The sequence below is a fragment of the Elgaria multicarinata genome, chromosome 3 (assembly GCF_023053635.1).
Source record: "Elgaria multicarinata webbii isolate HBS135686 ecotype San Diego chromosome 3, rElgMul1.1.pri, whole genome shotgun sequence".
Classification (NCBI taxonomy): Eukaryota; Metazoa; Chordata; class Lepidosauria; order Squamata; family Anguidae; genus Elgaria; species Elgaria multicarinata.
Window position 1 is genome coordinate 29,321,521 of NC_086173.1, and position 19,803 is coordinate 29,341,323.

General features: G+C 45.2%; 1 protein-coding gene across 1 annotated transcript; it reads right to left on the reverse strand.

Annotated features, from left to right (window-relative positions):
* Nucleotides 1-1,009: 1,009 nt before the first annotated feature.
* DDX23 (DEAD-box helicase 23) lies at nt 1,010-17,192 on the reverse strand. The gene is made up of 17 exons (XM_063119783.1): nt 17,084-17,192; nt 16,104-16,312; nt 14,935-15,045; nt 13,428-13,515; nt 12,617-12,682; nt 11,466-11,604; nt 10,824-10,957; nt 9,566-9,678; nt 8,485-8,628; nt 7,165-7,390; nt 6,703-6,848; nt 5,663-5,840; nt 5,113-5,355; nt 4,152-4,303; nt 3,390-3,498; nt 2,653-2,827; nt 1,010-2,017 (listed from the first exon to the last, which is right to left on the reverse strand). Exons 2-17 carry the CDS (start codon nt 16,310-16,312, stop codon nt 1,794-1,796), a joined length of 2,457 nt encoding a protein of 818 aa, XP_062975853.1. The 5' UTR covers nt 17,084-17,192; the 3' UTR covers nt 1,010-1,793.
* Nucleotides 17,193-19,803: the final 2,611 nt, after the last annotated feature.

Consider the following 19,803-nt stretch of genomic DNA (forward strand, 5'->3'; position numbering starts at 1 on the left):
CCATTGATTGCAATGACAGACCACAGACCCCATGATTTGCAGATTTAGGAATTCAGCTGACTACCGTTAAGTGTCCTCATCCCTGCATTACCCCATTTCCTGATGGAAATGCGGATTTATTGGAAGAAAATCCATATTCTTAGCACTGGGCACTTAACCTACATATGTAATTTTTGCATAATGTATTACAGTCCTGGCATGAGGTGTGTTCTTGACTCCTCCTGAGCTGGTGAGCAGGCCAGCAGACTAAAGGCAAGGCTACTGCAAAGCATGGAGGGCGAAGTAGTGAACACTGACATTTTGTACTGGCGTACAACTCTGGACATACAAAACGCGTGCCTCCTGTGGCGGTTGAAAATGGGAGAACTGGCATTTCAGTGGCTGCTTTTGAAGCAAAAACGGTCCCAGTCTGTTCCAAAATGCTACTTCTGTATATTTTTGTGAAGTCCTTGAAAACCGATTTCAGACACAGCTATTTTATTTTTGAGTTACTTATACTAGTGGCTTTATGGGAGACATGATTTTTCCAAGTCCAACTGGCATCCTTATCCTTTGCCACAGAAACAGGTGGGAAGCAGCTATTGCAAGGGTCAAACTGGCCTGGGGAAACTCTTTCTTCATTCAAGTCTGACATGGTAACAGCTTTGGAAAGTCAAAGAAAAAAGGATTCCTGTACATAAGGATTTTCTTTTTACAAAAATAAGTCTCCCTTTTATTCTCTCTCTTCTGTTGTCACAGTTTAAGCACCATTTTGTTCCAACTACTGATGATGATTCTCATTCTCACACTGATAAAATACGAGTGAGCCAGAACACTATCTTGCTTCTATTTGATAGTCCTATGTGTGTCCTTTTTTTTAAAGGGCTGCACAGTTTCTTTTGAAATGCCCAACAGTAGTATACACCATGGTAAAGGAAAATCAGTTCAATACAGAGTATACTGTCTAAACTCGGGTCTCTCTTTTTGCTTGTAAGAAGCCAGGAATAAAGAAAAACAGACAGACCTGAGCAACATTTCACATGGATTTATAGTCGCACAAAAACATCACTGAAAAAATATCAGAGTCTTTCTGTACATCACCTGCCCCCCTTCTACTGAGGGGGGCTAGGGCTAGCCCCTGCATGAAACGTGTTCTCTTCAGGAATCACCCCTCCCCTTCCTTGCGAAATTACCATGCTGAACCTTAACAGTCTGGGATGAGAAATGGGGAGACATCCTCACTGGAGCAGGATAGGACAGCCTGCAGCATTCCAGCTACAGTGCCCCAAACCTGCATTTCCCCAAACCCCAGAGTCTTGATCATGGAGTAGAGGAGGAGCAAACATGGAATGCATCTAGACCACGTTCACAGCAGCATAAAGCCACCAAGTGTCAAAAATCAGCAAGGCGAGATTGCTGCCCACTGCTTCGCCTAGCTCAGCCTCTCAACCCAAGGGTAAATAAAGTTTCCCCGGGTGATCTAGATAAACATCGCCCCCAATAAAAACGAAGTTAAGAAATCAGTCTGGATCAGGATTCCCAAGGTGACATTCTATCTTTTTTGGACTGAAGTCCTCATTGTTTGGTTCTGAATTCTGTGCTGGGTGTCACATCAACAGCACAAGGGGTGCACCTACATTTGAAGGGGAAAAAAAGAGGGGGGAGAAAGCCACTCCCATCTTAAGGACTAAGCCCCAGGGACTGGAAGAGCCATTTTCACGCCGGGAGGCTGTCAATCTGTCAGAACAGCCCAGGATCCAGATATCCCTGGTCACGATCAGAGGAGGGGCCTGCGCGGTAGCTCCACTGTGGACTCAGGCAAAGATAGTCTCTTCCCGTCGCTTTTTAGTAAGGATGGTGCCCGGCTTGTGCTGGGCATCTGGGTGGTTGGCCAGTTCTGGTGGGCATGAAGATACAGGACTCTCGAGGATAGCCTGCTTAAGGTCATAGAAGACAGCCGAGTCCTCTTTGGTGACGAAGGAAATGGCTACGCCGCTCTTGCCAGCTCGTCCCGTTCGACCTATGCGGTGGATGTAATCTACAAGCAAGAAGGAATGGAGTTGTCAAGACACAGCTAGTTCTAGTGCAGGATGCAGCAGCAGACTAAGTGATGACTCACATCCAGAAACACAGTTGCCTCTGGGAAAGGATCAGGCCGCCACTTAACCATTGCATAAAAGAGGACAGTAAATAATAACAAAGCATTAATACAAAGCTCCAGTGTTCAGAACACTTCAGACATATTGATTTCAGTCATCTTACAATCGTCCAGGAAGGTAGGTCAGCGTTATTAGCCCCACCCGGCACATGGGGATGAGGGATGATGGCTTGTCCAGAGCAGCCTAGCAAAGTCTCAGCTGGGAGATGATCTGAACTAGAGGCTTCTGTCTCATGCACTTTGCCACTACATACCACCAGCTCTCATTAGTGGGGAATCACATCACTCTGAGATTTAAAGGTGGCAATAGTTTCAGTAGCACAGGCCTCTTCTATGCCTTACTGCTGTCAGCATACTAAACACACACACTTCTTCATCAAGCATCAGTTCAACCTGGTCCCAATTCAGAAGCAAAACCTGCCAAAACCATAGCCCACAGGTGGGAGCACTCAGTTATGAGAACAGGGGAGTGCCCAGAAGATCTCAAAGGAAAGGGAGAATATGCAATAGCTCACCTTCTATGTTCTTGGCCATGTCATAGTTCACCACCATGGACACATCCTGGATGTCAATACCACGTCCAGCCACATCTGTGGCCACCAGAATGTCCTTGGCACCAGCCTTCAAGTTGGAAAGGGCAAACTCTCGCTGCTCCTGACCTTTGCCACCATGAAGGGTACAAGCATTATACTGTAGAGATATACAGAAGTTGGGGGGGGGGGGAGATAATGGGTAAAGTTAAAGCCAGATGCTTCTTTGAATGGGGAGGCTAAGCAGGCAGGCATGAACTAGCAGTGATTCCCTTGTAGGATAAAGACAAGTTTTTTTGAACTGGAGGCAGGAGAGAATGCACTATCATTCCCAAATATTCCTCCTGGTACACTAATACCAAGAGATGTTGATTACACTGAAAGGTATTGAAAGCAGGGGTGGAGGATGCACAACCGTCAGACCAAGAATAGCAGTATGGAGCTACCTCTTTAGCAGTAAGGTTTCTGCAGACAGGACTTTGCAGAGTTGGCAGGAAAGTATTTTACAAGCTTATACTGTCAGCACAACAGTTGTTTTGCATTATTCTGGTAAATGAGTGCAAGAAAGGGTGAAAGACAGAACCTACGCGTCTTCCCAAAGTATGGCAAAGACCAAAGGCACCCCAATTCTAGGATGCTGGATGCCTCAAAAGAAGGGCCAGTAAACTCCCATAACGCTTGGGTTTGCAGTTCCCCCAACTTTACAGGCGATTCCTACTTACCCCCATCTTCTCCAGCGATTTGGCGAGCACATCACAGCCCTTCTTCTGGTTGACGAAGATGATGATGGGCGGGTCAAAGCCCTGTTCCAAAATAGCCAGCAGTTTCTTCCTGTGAAAGGGAAAGGAGAGAAGACAAAGGAATAAGCAGGCCGGGGGCGGGGGGGCAGGACATTTTCTGTTGCACCCCTGGCCCTCCCATACTAAGGGTACATTTAACTCACAGTCTGTGGCAAAGACATTTTTCATCTCCACAATATCATTTGGGAAAGTCTCGTGCCTTGCTATCCGGAAAGAGGACTGACAATATCCGAACTCCTGCCTGAAACATGCATCTGCCCACTAGCTTTGTCGAACAGTATTCTGGTGTCTCCCTCGGTGACCCATATGACATGGTCCCTGTTCTAACTGAGAATACCACACAGTACGTACAAGACCATGTTTCTCTTCATGCCACTGAAGCCCCTAGTATTTTCCATTTCCTGAACTGGGTACGTGGCTCCTTCCCATCCCACCCACTATGCCTAAATGATACGTGAACAATTTTATGGTCTGATCCAGCAGGAATACTGAAGGCAAGCCTAGTGGGCCCATATCAGAGATCCCCTCTCAGGTAATTACATTGCAACAGAGGTCCATTTCCGGCTGAGGCCCTACGGCACAACACAACCAGGCCTGTGTGTATGCCACATACAATATGTGATCACATCGGAACTGCCTTGGCACACATCGGAACTGTCTTCCACCTCCCAAACCAATGCTTACCTCTTCTCTGACTCTGACATGAGGAAGACCTTCTGTTCCACACGCTCATGTGGTTTGCCAGCCGAGCCAATGTAAACCACAGCTGGCCGGCGCAAGTAACTGCGGGCCAGGCGCTCCACAGCCGGTGGCATGGTAGCTGTGAACATCACAGTCTGCCGGGAAGGGGCAGGGAGAGCGGGAGGAAAGAGAGAGAGGGAGCATGAGTACAAGGCAGCCCTGCATCTCATCCCATAGCAGAATTCCCCCAATATCCCCTTGTAGGTAAAAGAAGGGGGAATGGATGCTTACAAATGACCCTTTGCAGGGAATAAGTAGATTCAATTCCTTTCAAGCCATCTTATTCAGACAGTTAGGTCCAATATTACTAAACTGTGTCCACATTTTAATATGTTGTATTCTTAATCAGATATATAGGGACCCAGTTTCAGTTTGGATCTCTTAAAACCTTCATTCTCCATGGCCACTTCATCCTAGTATTTCATCTTTTCTGGCTGGTAAGTCCTGGAGCCTCTTTACTATTGTGAACGTGGCCAACTTTAATTTGATCTTTGTTCTGTTTTCTTCCCTCTCGTTTAAAGCACACCTTCAAGTACTCCATGTTTTCCACATGGCAAAGAACAGAGCCACTTACACAAAGCTTCTTTCTGATCTCCTCTTTCACGACTATGAATCTGCTCGGGAATGAGCAGGGCTTCCTAAGAATCAGCGCTGTCAGTTATAAAAACATGCTTCCCACATGCATGCACCTCCCACTGCCCAAAAGAAAACAAATACAAAAAACTTAAAATCAACTGTCTAGCTCTCATGTAAATGTGACTCTTCCTAAGCTCGGCAGGCAAGGCTAAGGAACTGGTTTCTGTGTTAAAGGATGGAACTCAATGGTGGGCTTCAACCCTGGCCCTACACTTTTTACAAGTTAAACACAGCAGACTTAACTGCAAAGCAACCACGCCTCACTAACCTGCCGGTATTTGTGCTTGCCCGACTCAAAGTTGGCCAGCATCTTTTCGGGGTCCTCCGCCTCATCAGTGTCAGGTTTCTGGTTAGTGACAGGCATGTGCTCCAGAATCTTCTGCACATCAGGCTCGAAGCCCATGTCAATCATGCGGTCAGCCTCATCCAATACCACATAGGTGCAGCGGCTCAGCACCAGGTAACGATTCTCCAACACGTCAATTAGACGGCCAGGCGTAGCAATCACGATCTGGAGTGCAAGAGGCAGCGGCAGGTTTGAGGAGGAAGAAATCAATCTGCCCCTCCCTTGCAACCATTGCCCGTGATATTTTTCTATCCCCTCCACTGTGAGAGCAAGAAACAATGTAATATTTCCCAGTGTTCTGTCCAGGCAGGGAAGCTGAGCCAGGCTATGGAGTTAGAGGATATGAAGCTAGGGATGGTCACCGCTCATCATTCCTGGAGTGCATTTTATCAATGCACGAACTGAGTATTTATGTCTGGGAGGCGACGAGCATTTATCCTAACGTTTGCAGCCAACAGGCCCAACCCCTCACCTCACAACCCATGCGCAGGCGGAAGCCTTGGTCCTCACGCGAAATGCCACCAATAACAGCCACTGTGCGGATGCCCAGGGGCTTGCCAAATTTGATGGTCTCTTCCTCGATCTGCTGCGCCAACTCACGGGTGGGGGCCAGGATGATGGCATAGGGGCCCTGGTCTGATTCCTCAATCCTGCCATGAAGAAAAAACATCTGTTGAACCCCGGCAAGCATTAGGAAACTGCCTCCTTCTCTGGCCCACAAGACTTTACATCCTCAAAGACAGGATGTCACCCAAGGAGTCCCTCAGTCTTCCTGCTGCTATATTGGATTGTGAGAAATTTAGGATCCTTTTTGGATCAGGGGTGGGGAACATGTGCTCCTCAGCACTGTTGCGCCACCGAAATTCATGGCTTTAACCTGCTATGGAAGGCTAATATGGCCAAATGTAGCGGTTGATTCATGTGACAGCTATATTGTGTCAGCTGCACCGGTTGCCTGTGCATTTGAGCCCAATTTGAAGTGCTAGTTTTAACCTTCAAAGCCTTAAACGGTTTGAGGGGAGTCACTCAGACTTTCTTTGCCCGCATCAGCTTGCCTGCACTTTAAGATCAGCAATGGAGGCCCTTCTTACCTGCCTTTCTTGGGAGCACTTAGATTGGGGGAACAAGGGAGAGGGCCTTTCCAGCAGAGGTCCCAGGTCTCTGGATTGCACTGCCAACCGAAGTTTGTCAAGCCCAATCATGACAAACCTTCAGGAAAACACTCAAGACATTTTGTTTTCCTTGGCCCTGCATTGAGTGTGTGTGTGTGTGTGTGTGTGTGTGTGTGTGTGTGTGTGCTTTAACAGGACTGCTGATAGTTTTGACTGCAATGTTTCCTGGCTTTATTATTTGGGGGATGGAATATAAGTTTTATTATTGGCATTGGTTTTTATTAATTCTGATCTTTATTGTTATCTTATCTTTACTTTATAAGATGCTTTGAGAATGTTTTTGTACCCTAAAAAGCAGCCTAATCTTTTAAAGAATGTGGGGAACCAGCTGTTCCTTTACCTGTCAATCTTGGGCAGTGTGGTGATCCATACCAACAGTGGGATGAGGAAGGCAGCCGTTTTACCACTGCCAGTCTCTGCCACACCAATGATGTCACGGTTCTGCAGACCAATAGGGATGGCTTGACGCTGGATGGGAGTAGGTTCCTGTGCAGAACAGAGGACAAAACTGGTCAGGAGAGCTGAACGTTTAGGAAGAAGCATCCAAGAGAGTTCAAGGAGGCAACAACAGCACCCAGGAATCCCAATTCTCAGCCCTCCCACTACAACATCCTAAACAATGACTCCTTCCAAGAACAGGGAGGATCTCCAGAAGTCCTGATTCTCAATCTTTCTTCCTCCCCTATGGGGAAGCTAAATGATCTAGCATTTACAATAGACCAATGGCTATGCAGGGTCTAGCAATACGTTGACATTACAATGGTAAAAGTCAATCAACTTTACAAAGTGGGTTGTTACTCACCTTGTAGCCACATTTGTCGATGACCTCCAAGATGTGGGGGGGCAGTGAGGAGTCTTTCCAGGAACGAATGGGATTGGGGATCTTGCCACCCTTGGTGGTGATGCTGTAATCCTCCCGGAAAATACGCCAGTCCCTGTCCGTCATCTCGTCCAGTTTCTTTTGAGACCAATGCCTATCATCCCAGCGCTGCTTGGCCTCCTTCTTACGCAACTTGCGCAGGCGTGCCCTGGCGAGGAAAAGCCCGAGAGGGTCAGAAGAGACAGGCCAGGACAGTACACCAAAGCCACTCAGTAATAAAGCTGTAACATGGCAGGGGACTGTTTCGGTTTACACACAAAAGCACATATGCAGGCAACTTTGTGCACTGCAGGACTGTAACTGTGTTAGGAATTTGGTTTCCAGCACAGTATCTAGCATCTGAAAGATTTCTAAGAGTCCAAATTTTCATTTAAGCCCCTCCAGTCGGGTTACAGCTTTTACTGTTATATAAATATATCTGCTCAAAGAAGAAAGGATGTGGTTGTGGGTGTCTGTATCCAGGAAAATAATCTATTAAACCTTTACAACTCCATGGCCATCACTTTCACAACTCCCTGACTGTTCTTCCCGACTACTACTGCGATATTTTGCAAAGTTCTTCACTAGCTATTGTAATTCATGTCCTACTTGTGGGCTTCCACAGGCAGCTGCTTTGCCACTGTGTGAACTGTGTTGGACTAGGTGACCCCTTGGTCTGATCCAATAGGGCTCTTACGTTATTATAAAACTGCCAGCTTTTTCCCGGCAGGCAGGTTTCCTCTGCTCAGCTGCTCAGAAGGCAAAAATTGAAGAGACGAGGAGTTGCCCAACACTTCATTTCTGTGCCAGGAAAAGCTGCACCTGTCGCATTTCTGCCTGTTACACAGCTGTTAAAGGCATAAGAACCCAATCAGAGCAGAAAGGTGGCAACCACAAACCAGCTCAAGCAAGCTATCATGCCTTCTGTAGATGTTGACCGGCATATGCAGCCAATTAATCCAATAATTAATGAGATCAAACATGTGGATAGTTAAAAGTAATTTGCATAACTTATTCATCCTAATGAACTTTTGGAGTTTGGCTTCCTTGGTTAGGGGTTTTTGGTTTCTGTTTTGTAGAAAACTACAGTCCTTGTACATGTGACAGCATAGAATGTCTTCCTGCACCCAACTGAACACCAAAATCTAGTTTCCAGAGAAACCCACACAGGTCTTTCGCAGGTCTACTTTCTCTCATAACTTGGGGTCCTCCTTTTAAGCCTTGCAGCCCCACCGTCTCCCTCCTATCTGGCATGTGACTTACTCTTCCTGCTCCTTCTCCTCCAGCGTGCGCCGCTTCTCCATCAGGTCTCCGTAGAACCGAGACTGCTCCCGCTTCTGCTGTTTCAAGTCGATGCCCGCGATGAAGCCCCGCCCCAGCAGCTGGACCTGGTGCCGCTCCTTATACCTGTTGGATGAAAACGTTAGAAGGTTACGATTGCACCACAAACTGTATAAGTCGCCCTGCCGACACGGGATCTGATTAGGAGCTCCCAGAACCCTGAGAACTCTGGGTCTCAATTGTTGTTTTAGAAAGGAGGAGCACGTTTTCCAGCCCTCGAGCTGCAGATAAAAAACTAAGGGTACATATAGGCAGCCTGAGATAAAAAGTGTTCCCTTTTCTTTATCTGAATGAATGAATGAATGAATGAAAAAATAAATAAATACTAGCCGTATACAAATGTTGTAAATAAATAAATAAATAAATAAATAAATAATAATAATAATAATAATAATAATAATAATAATGTTGCCCTGTCTGAAGTCTATCTAGCCCAGTGCTATTGACTCCCATTCATAGGAAGTTCTCTAAAGTCTCATGCAGGGCTTTCTCAACTCCACTACCAAAGCCCCCCACTCCCATCTCTTTTACGTGGAGATACCAGGAATCAAACTTGGGATCTTCTGCATGCAAAGCATGTGCTCTACCAATGAGCTACGCCCCTCCCCAGTCACTAACCAAGAAGTTACAACGAAACAGGTTGGCAATCGTACACAAGATGCCCAATCCAAATAAAGTTTCCCCACAAACCTGCTTAATGTACGTAACTCATGGCAGAACCTGTATTTTGGTGGGGGGGTGTACAAGGACATGGCTTTTTAAAAGTATCAGATCCCAGGCCACCTAAGTCATCCTGTCCTGATAGAGCTGGGAATACCTTGGTTCGCTCACATCAGATTCAAATGCTCATACAGCCTGATGAGGGAATGGGACCTTCAGATTCCTCCCAGGGGAACGGATGCAAACATGAGTATATTCCCACCATGCTGCTGAGCAGGGATCAGTCCCTGTGCTCTGAAGCAGCAGGCCCCGTAGGGGATCCACCTCCCAAACTAGTACTCACAGGGGGTTGTAGTCAATGGAAGTGTCTTCCGAAGCATCCCACTCGAAGACAAATTTGCGGTCATTCAGGTGCCGAGTACGTCTCCGCTTCTTGACCCCACCTAAGTACCGCTCCTGGAGTGGGGGTGGGGGCACAAAATGTATTCATTCAATTAATATCCTGTCACTCTTTCCCAATGGAAATGGGAGGTAGTTAAATAGGAACAAAACAATACAATTATAATGTATTTATAGTGTATTTTGGAGCTTTCTAAGCACTTCACATATAACAAACTTGTAAAGTAGGTCAGTATTATCATTCCTGTGGCTGAGAGGTGGGCAAAGAGAACAGTGAAGTGACCAAGGCCACCTGATGAAAGGAGTGCAAATTGAACTAGCGACATCCTGGCTCACAGGTCAGATGCTTTGCCAATATATACAATACTAGCTCTCAATCAACACTAGTTTTATCCCCTTTGAGTTCATCTCTAGGCCACCATTTGTCCTCCTACTCTGAGCTGTTTTCACCCCCGTTTTGCAAACATGCCTAACAACACTGGACCCTCAGAATAGAGATCCAGGAGACAGCAGGAAAAATGGATTGGCAGAAACTCATGTCTGAGCCCAATGTTGCCACAGCAAAGCCAAATGACACTTTTAAGCCCAGTGTCGAAAACCTGAATCATGAGTCCTTATAAGGGCTGGCCTGCTACTTTGTTCTCCAGCTGTGCATTTTATATATCCAGAAACCTCACCTACCACAGCACCCACTAACAAGACAATGGGAGGGTGGGAATAGGTTGAACGACACATACTATGGGCCAATTTCCAGGGCAGTTCTTTTAGAGGTGGGGCTGAGGTTGTTGAAATCAACATATTGGCATCTGCAGTCTATTGGTAACAGGTAGATTTTGTGAATGGCCCAAACTATATCAGCCCACATCAGTACTACCCCCACCCCACTCCCCTAAAGATATAGCAAACTGATCTGTACCGTGGGCTGAACCACTAAAAAAACCTGTCTGAACAAATTAAGTCTATTGATGAAGTCAGACTGTGCTGTCTTCAACCTGGAAAACCCTTTGCAAACCCTTTGCATGTCTGAGACTTGTTTTCGAAGGATGCACATCCGAGATACCCTCTTGTCCCAGCCCCCCTGCTCTAGCCCACTGATTTCCATCTCAACACCTCTTTGAGACACCAATTAAAAAAGAAAGGAAAGAGGCAGCTTCTCTCTCTCTCTCTCTCTTTTTTTTTTTGCCCAGCTCAGAAAGCGTTACCTTGATGGCATGCAGCTCCTTGCTCTTGTCTTTCTCTTCGCGGATTTTCTGCCGCCCCTCCTCATCTTCATTGCCATTAGTCTCTCGTTCCATGCGCTCCCTCCGCTCGCGGCGCTCCCTCTCCTGGGGGTCTTCTGCAAGTAGCGTAAATAGCAGATTGTCAGGAGTGTTCGGCATCAAGATCACATAAGCTCAAAGCAGGGAATTCATTTGCTAAATTATACAATGCCCCTAGAATTAGGGTGGGGTGGGGTTAGATACCTGTTTCTTACCCGCCCAAGGGTCTCTACTTCTCTTGCTCAGCTTTGTCCATTTTCTATCGCTGCCCCTTATGCCTGGAATTCTCTTCCAGACCATTTGCAGAACACGAGTTCAATTACTATTTTTAAAGCAAAATTGAAAACTTTTCTTTTTTTCTACAGCGTTTAGAACTTGACTTTGTTCTTACTTCCACACTGTTAGTTTTATTGTCCCCTGTGCCTATTTGGTGCATTCTCTTCCCTCTCTTATTGTTTTATTATGATTTTATTAGAACGTAAGCCTATGTGGCAGGGTGTTGCTGTTTTATTCTTTTACTATGTACAGCACCATGTATGTTGATGGTGCTATATAAATAAATAAATAATAATAAGGAAGACTAACCTAGCATTTTCCGTCCCATATCTTGGAACTGTTTTCGCTTTTTCCTCTCTTCTTCCAGCAGCCGCTGCCGCTCCTCCACCTCCTGTTGCCGGCGCTTCAAGGCCTCAGCCTCTCGTTCTGCCTTGGAAAGGAACTTGGGCTGCGAGAAACCAGAGCAAGGTGATGAACATGCAAGAAAACTCCTGTGTCCCTGCTAGCAAGAACTCTGAAAGGCCATGAATGGATATTTGGTAGTCCTTTTGCTAAAGTTACCAAGAAGCAAAACACACCTTAAATCGCACATAGCTTGTTATAATCCAATACACGAAACCTTTATTCTGCCCAACACCTTTCAGAAATACAATTCTTTCTTCAGAGGCTTTCACCTTCCCACAAATGTGCAGCAATAAGCTTTTCTGCTCCCGAAACTCTTTCAGCAGAAGAAGGACTACAAGAGATCATTGCTGCAGATTTGTGGGAAGACAAAAGCCTTGAAGAACAAATTGTATTTCTGAAATGTGTTGGGCAGAATAAATGTTTCAGGCACATTGAGAATTATTCCTCTTGTTGCCATGCAAAACCCAGAGCCTTTCCCTTTTTTAACTGCATAACCGAATACAATACAAGCTTCTCCTTTTGACTTTTAAAGCTTATCATGGTCTGGCTCCTCCCTATCTCTCGTCTCTTATTTCACCTTACTGTCCTGCCCGCACCCTTCGCTCTCATAATACTACGTCTCTTACTCGCCCAAGAGTTTCTACTTCTCTCACCTGTTTTCGCTCGCTGCCCCCGATGCCTGGAATTCTCTTCCAGCGCATTTGCGAACTGCGACGTCAATCACAGTTTTTAAATTTCATTTGAAAACATTTCTTTTTTCAAAAGCTTATAATCTGTAGTGTGACGAAACTAGTTTTTATTATTTGTTTTATTGTCCCCATGCTGGTTGGCCTTTCCCCTCCCTGTTTGTTACTGTGATTTTAGAATGTAAGCCATATGGCAGGGTGTTTTGTATTTTGTTTTATTTTGTTCTGTACAGCACCACGAAAATTGATGGTGCTATATAAATAAATATCAATAATAATAATAATACACGAAGTAGTTGGTTTCACATGGGCAGAAGCAGAATTGGCAGGTGGGAACAGAGAAAGTGGGGGCATGCCGAATGCTCTCACCTTGGCTTCAGCCTCTTCCTCAGCTTTCTTCTTGGCCAGCAGCTCCTCCAGAGAAAGCGGCTGGGCCTGTGAACCAAACAACGCACATCAAACTCCAAGAAAAGCCATCAAAGAACAGGAACTGCTACCATTAAAAGTGTGGGGCACAGACAATGGGTTGTACAGGAGCAATGCAATAGCATGAAGTTCCATGGCAGCAAGTCTAGAGAAGCATCCAAACAACTGTTTTTTAAGCAGCGTGGGCCAGTGAGAAGAGCTGCTCTTTCATTTCATGATATGTGCTTTGTAGAAACACAGTACAGAGAAACTAATAACAATAAAAAGGTGCCAGAAAGAGACTTGTTATTCTCCCAGCATTTTAACAGTCTATAAATAAATTTTAACTTGGTGTTTTAAATTCGTAATTTTGCATTGCTGCTGTTTTTATCTGGTTGAGCTTTTATATTGTATTTTATATTATGGTTTTATATTGTTGTTTTATACTTTGAATGTTTTTAATTTTTGTGAACCACCCAGAGAGCTCCGGCTATTGGGCGGTATAGAAATGTAATAAATAAATAAATAAATAAATTGTTGTATGTTTGTGGTGAAGATTTCCAACCAAGACGGTACAAGATTCTTATCTAAGTGATTCCACGAAAACAATTCTAACGGTCGACATGGACATCAGGTACTTTTATTAAAAGGAGGCTCCCAATTAAAGGAACCAGGGTCATGTGGGGAATTCAAAATTTTCTAGCTCAGCTGTACTTTTTGTTAATGCTACAAGGAAGTGAGCAACTGATGGAGACCAGCAAGGTGTATGCAGTACCTTCTCCTTCTTGGACAATGAGTCATCCTCTTCATCTCTGCGAGAGTCTCTGTCCTTCCTGGATTTGTTCCGACTTGGAGAGGTGCTCCTGCTCAATGTGGGGGAAAGAATCAGAAGTGGAGCAACAGTATCCTCCCCAACTCAGGCACCCACAAGTTCTGACTGGCATTGGTGGCCAACCAAAAAGTGTGATTGCCAGGCCCCTCCCACTGTCCTATCCCTGATCTCATACTGCATCTCCAAAATGCAGCACAAGGCCAAAATAATCCCCTGCTCCCTTCCTGAGCTCCAAACTTGGAACTGGGCAGAGGTGCGTGTGTGCTGGATTTTCCCTAGAATTCTGCTGCAGTGCAAAAACAAATCACAGTGTTTCTCTCCTGCCCAGAATGGGGTGCTTTAGAGATGTTAAGGAGTCTAGTGAGCATGTTGAACCCTAGACATGTTCCCAATCTTGGGATCTGGAAGCCTTTACAGCTGCATAGTGCTTGGAAGCCCAATTGCAGAGATGATCCTCCTTCATCTCTCCAGCTCTAAGCTAGAGAGGAGTCCTGAGGTTTCTAAGGCACTTTAGAGAACACTGGAAGATTAGCAGTAAAACGACAAGCCCCAATTTCCCCCTAGAGCCAAAGAGGACGGCCAGGGCTTGTTTTTTTTTAATGCTGTATTTCCAAGACACTCCAAGCACCTCAGGAGTGCAGCACGAAAAGAAGTCCAGCCCTCCTGCCAACCTTGGATCTGGGGAGGGAGTGGGTGCTGTCCCACTTCCTCCCCAGATTGTGCACCTCCAAAACTGCATTTCGGAGGTGCACAGAGTTCTCCTCAAGCACGACAGGGCTGTAGGGATGTTCTCCATGCCCTTCTCCAGCTCCCAAGATTGTGAAGAAGTTTGGAGTTCATCAAGTAAGTCAGAGGGTGGGGCAATGCTCACCATGGCAAGCAGAGTTGTGGACCCGACACTAGTGTTTTCAAGAAAAGCTGCAGGCTACCTAACTCCCTAACAGGGGATGAATTCCACTTCAATAAAAAAAAACCTGACACCAAGTCTAGCCAAAGTGACCAGAAACATGCTTGTCAGCTCCCTGTACAGAACAAGGACCACCTAGTAAACAACGGAAAAGAAATATTTCTGCAGGGGAAAACTGCTGTCTCCTGACTAGCAGCCTACTTCAGGATATTTTGCTGCTGGCAAGATCATTTACTCAACAAATCCTCAGCCCCAGCCACTCATGGTCATTGGAGCTCTTACTGCATTTTAGGTATCATACCTTGAACACAATTTCTGTATTTGTCACCTGTCATCCTCATTAACCATTATCACATTTTATATGAGGCCTTTCTTACATGCCTATAGAGTAAATTAAAGGGTTTATGTTTTTCTACATTCCCCCAGAGATAGCAAACTTTGTGTTTCACCTTTGTTATTCATGAAACAATGTTGTTCTAGACTAATTGACTCCTCAGAAGCAGCTACATTCATACCACACCCTTCAGGAAAACTGTGTTTTACCTGGACCGTTTACGGTCCTTGTCCCTCCGGTGTCCATCTTTCTCACGATCCCGGTCCTTCTTGCTGCGCTCCCGCTCTTTGTCTCTCTCTCTCTCTTTATACCGCCGTTCTCTACAAATGGTTTACATGCAGAACAATTTCACATACAGAGCAAGACAACACCACTCCCTCCATTAGACAGTAGAAACCAGAAGACATATTCACCTTGCCTAAACTCAGTGGTCTCATTTATTTTTCAACCCCACCAAATTCAAAAAGCATCCCCCTATATGGTCTGCCCACACCCACTAACCCATCCTTTGTGCAAAGGCTACAGCTATGGTCCATCTGGATGTGGAAGAATGGTCAATAAATGCTTTCAGGATAGAGTGGATGTGAACTTCTGTGATAGCACAGAAATCATTATTATAAGAATCTTTTCCCCCCATAAAAAGCAAACAAAGGTTCAGGATTGGCTTGCAAGTGTGTAGGCAATGCCTAGCCAAAGCTCAGATGCCAAAGGGAAAGGTCAGGATAGAGCAGCATTTACAGCAGTTGGACTTCAACAGCCTGTATGGTTTGATTAACTCCCCCACCCCCCCATGCAGAATATATTGCAGAAGCCAAATAAATCATGTCAAATAAAGAGTTACATTGAAATCTATTTAAGATGAATAATTTTCACAGGTCTAAGAATTCAAGTTCTCTCAGTGGCCTGGTTCAGACAACACGCTAAACCATGCTGCTTAACCACAAAATGGTTAAGGGAATGCACTGCATTCCCTTAACTATTTTGTGGTTAAGCAGCATGGTTTAGCGTGTTGTTTGAACCAGGCCAATGTAGATTGAGATAACTTTGTACACAATTTTGATTTAAAAAACAACACAAGAGTATACACAGCCACAGTGTAACAGTGGCATGTACACATCGGAGAGAAGCTGTTATAAGAAACTAGATAGAACCTCCATAAAGCATTGCGTTGAGTCAGCCTGGCTTCAGCTACATTTACAAAATCTGGTTCACTGCTAGGTTGCTTAATCCAACTGGTAGCCAAATCAAAGCAGTAAAATTACCTCTACCCTCTGCTATGTCGGCAACTCAGAGCTGAATAATCCAAGCCATTCCTAAGGCAAACCAGATTCACCAAGCTACCTCCAAAGACTGTGAGGACAGCTAGTCAGGCATTTACCTCTCAGTTGACTTGGACCTAGATCGGGATCTTGAACGACTACCTCTTCTCCTCTCACGGGAGCGATGCCGTTTCCTGTCCTTGGCAACAGGGGAGCCTTTCCTATCACGCTCTCGGTCACGTTCCCGGTCTGGTGAGCGTGAGCGCCTCCGCTCCTCTTTGGCAGGTGAAGAATCTCGCTCTCTCTTTTCAACAGTTTCCCCAGCCATCTGGATTAGGAAAGTGGCATTAATATATGGCAGAAGAAGAAGGGGGGGGGGGGGGGAGAAACCTGCTCCAGTATGGAACTGTCCCAGTCATCTGTGAATGCATCCTAATGGGGAATTGGAAATCTTTCCCCTTGAAATAATAGGAAACTGCCTTATGTTGAGTCAGACCATTGGTCCATCTGTCTCACTATTGTCACTGACTGGCAGCAGACTGGGCTTCTTTCTTAAGCCCTATCTACCGATTTTGGAGGATTTAAACTGGGACTTTTTGCATGTCAAACAGAGCATCAGCTATGCTATGCTTGAATTCCTGAACTTGTTTTCAGAATGTGGGAGCAGAGGTATGGATCAGCAATTGGAGGTATGCCACCTGCCCTCCTCCCAGTTATACCCCAAAGGTATGCCACCTGCCCTCCTCCCTGATATTGATTCAGACATTGAAGAGGAGTGCAGAGGTGGCAGCATCTCTGGAAAAGGACTTGCTGGCAGGTTATTACCCAATGAATTGGCAGAGGTACTCTGCACTTCCTCAGAGGCACTCCCGCCTATTCTTACGCCATGTGTTCCAGGGTTGAGCCTTAGCACTGAACACAAATTAAGCGTGCGGAGGGAGGGGGGCTAACCCCCCTCCCACTTCCCCAAGACTGTCGCTGACCGCCAGAACAATCAGCCCCTCCGCCAACGGCTCCCCCGCCCCCAAACTCATGGAAACCCTTCTCTCCTTGAGGGTCGCTCCCAAAGGGGACCGGAGAAGAGCAGACTATGCCTCACCTGTAACGTTCCTCGACGTCAGTAGCGACTCACTGCGTCTCCCAAACCACCGCCATCTTAGTCAAGATAATTCCGGTCACAACAGCGCCTTGCCATGCAGCATCATGGGAAAGCAAGTCAATTTAACCTTAGCTACCCGCCTCAGTGTCCACGTCAAGGACTACAAGTTCCAAGATGAAACGCGAGCGGGGTGCAAAGGAGAAAAAAAGTCTCCCAGCGTGCAACACGCGAAATCACGTACTGTTACCACGGCAGATCGTCCCTCGAGGTACATAGAGCCTGTGCGTCTAAAATAAACTACAGTTCCCAAAGGCCCTTTCGGGTCAGAACCGAGGGATAGCACCGCCTGCCGGCCTATGTGGAATACTGGGGAGAGTTATACACAACATACGCACACATAAAAGCAGATGCGGGTGGGCTTCCTGAGGACGAATGGAAAGAGCCCAGCGTTGATATTTCGCTTTGCATTAAATTTCTACCGTTCCTCCGTCCTCTACAAAACAACCATCCTCCAACACAATAAACTGAAACCACCACGTTAACCATTTGTAAACCTGGGTTTCGCTTGCTCTTAATTGTGCTCGAAATCGATTCGAATGATTAGAGAGGCAACAGGGTTACAATATTTTAAATAACTAGCCAACCGGTTACAGAGGTCTGCGAGATGCAACCTTTCCTGTGGATTCTGATAAAAATAAAAATGCAAGTTGCGACTTGCTACAGTAGGCGTTAGAGGGCGCATCTTCTCTATAACAAAATGCTTTGTAGATGTGGGTTCAAGTTTTATTTTATTTCACATTTGTTTATTCTAAGTATTTACACTGCCTTTAATCCCGAAGAATTCACAACGCTGCTTTCAGGATAAATCAAAACGCAAGTAACAAAAATCATAAGATGTTATACATTATTAGTAAAATATAAATCAATAAAACAGCAAATGTGTTAAAATAATAGATAAAGCCGACACCAGCAATGCTACTTATATTATTCTTTTCACAACATACACACTTTGACTATGTTAGTTTTAATTGTAAGCATTTTATGAGTCAGTCAAACTTGGTTAAAATGCATAGTAAAATAACATGTACTATTAAAATTTTGGGCCAGGCCAAACAAACAAAAAACATTTTGACCAAGCGCTAAATTCAAGTTACCTAGAAGTGATGAGAACCTCTAGTTCTGAATATTTTAACAGTGCAATCCTATACATGCTTAGTCAGAAGGAAGTTCCATTGAGTTCTATAGGCCTTACTCCCAGGAAAGCATAGGATTACAGCCTAAAGCGTTCTCTATACATTCTTGTGGTTAAACAAATGTTAGAACAGTATTAACCATCACTTGCTAATCACATAGAAACGAAAAGAATTCTAAAAGAATGCAATGTTTTCTGAACCAATTGCCATACGAATTTGAATTTCTCTTGCAATAGCAAATTGTAATTTTGAATGCTGGGAAAATATTATTTCTGTGTAACTGACAAATTCATGGAAGAACAGCTGCTTAGACCCAGGTAAGCAACAATTTAGTAATTAGTTGCTGTATATACCTTGAGTAATGTAGCAGTTGCCATGAATGTGACTCCTGATGGCTGTGGAGATGTCTGAAAAGAGATGCCCAGGCTTAATTCTGCCTGAATGCCAAATCTTTTTACCCGGGAGCCCTTCTTCCGAGCCACAGATGTGTGAGATTGCAGAAAAGCACTGTGCATGTACACTTCAGTTTAGGGTGCAATCCTATGCAGGTTTAGACAGAAAAGTGTCCTACATCTAAAGCTGGCTATGGCTGGCTGGAGCATGCTGGGAACTGTAGGGTGGTTTTCAGGCTAAACAGTGCATATGATTTCATCCTTCACGTACATACATGTACTATACAGCTGATCAAGAGTGCTAAGGGGGGGGGAATGGAATCTCCCCCACCCAGTCTTGTATCTTACAAGCTAGCCAGGAGAATAAAATTGTGGCTGGATGTGACTGCACTAGCAAAGGGATTGGCCCTGTCCTCCAGTGGATTTCATAAGAACATAAGCAGAGCCCTGCTGGATCAGACCATGGGTCCATCTAGTTCAGCATACTGTTCACACAATGGCCAACCAGTTGTCAACCACGGACCCACAAGAAGGACATGAGTGTAACAGCACTCTCTTGTCCATGTTCCCCAGCAATTGGTGTACAGGGGCCCTACATGCTGATTTTGGAATGTAGGCATGCTTGAAAACCAACACAATCACTAGGAAGAGCTGGTGTCTGAAAGCAACCAGAAGAAGATGCTTTCCCCTCCACAAAACAAAACAAGACTAGGCCCCTGAAGAAAATTCGCCTCACATCAGTCCCACAGCTCTGACTCCAGCTCTACATCAGAACACATTCTATATTTACGCATCTCCACGTAACCATGATGCAAGGATGCTTATTTTATTAAAATGAATCAAAGTTGTGGTTAAAACTGTTTCTGGCACTTTAGGATGAGGGAGATCTGCCAAGGGAAATGTGGGCAGTTATTGGGAAGTCGGACTTTTTCTCTGCCCTCCCAATTTTGGATGTGGGCATTTAGACCAAGACTACCCCTGTTATTGAAGAGATTTTTTTTTGTTCTTGTACTTTGTACTTTCAGCATTATACTCAGGGTTGTTTTTTTAATTACTTGCCTGTCAACTTACATTTCTTTTGCCTGAGTTTGTGCTCCTTCCTTTCCTCATCTATTTTCTGAAGGAAGCTCTCTAG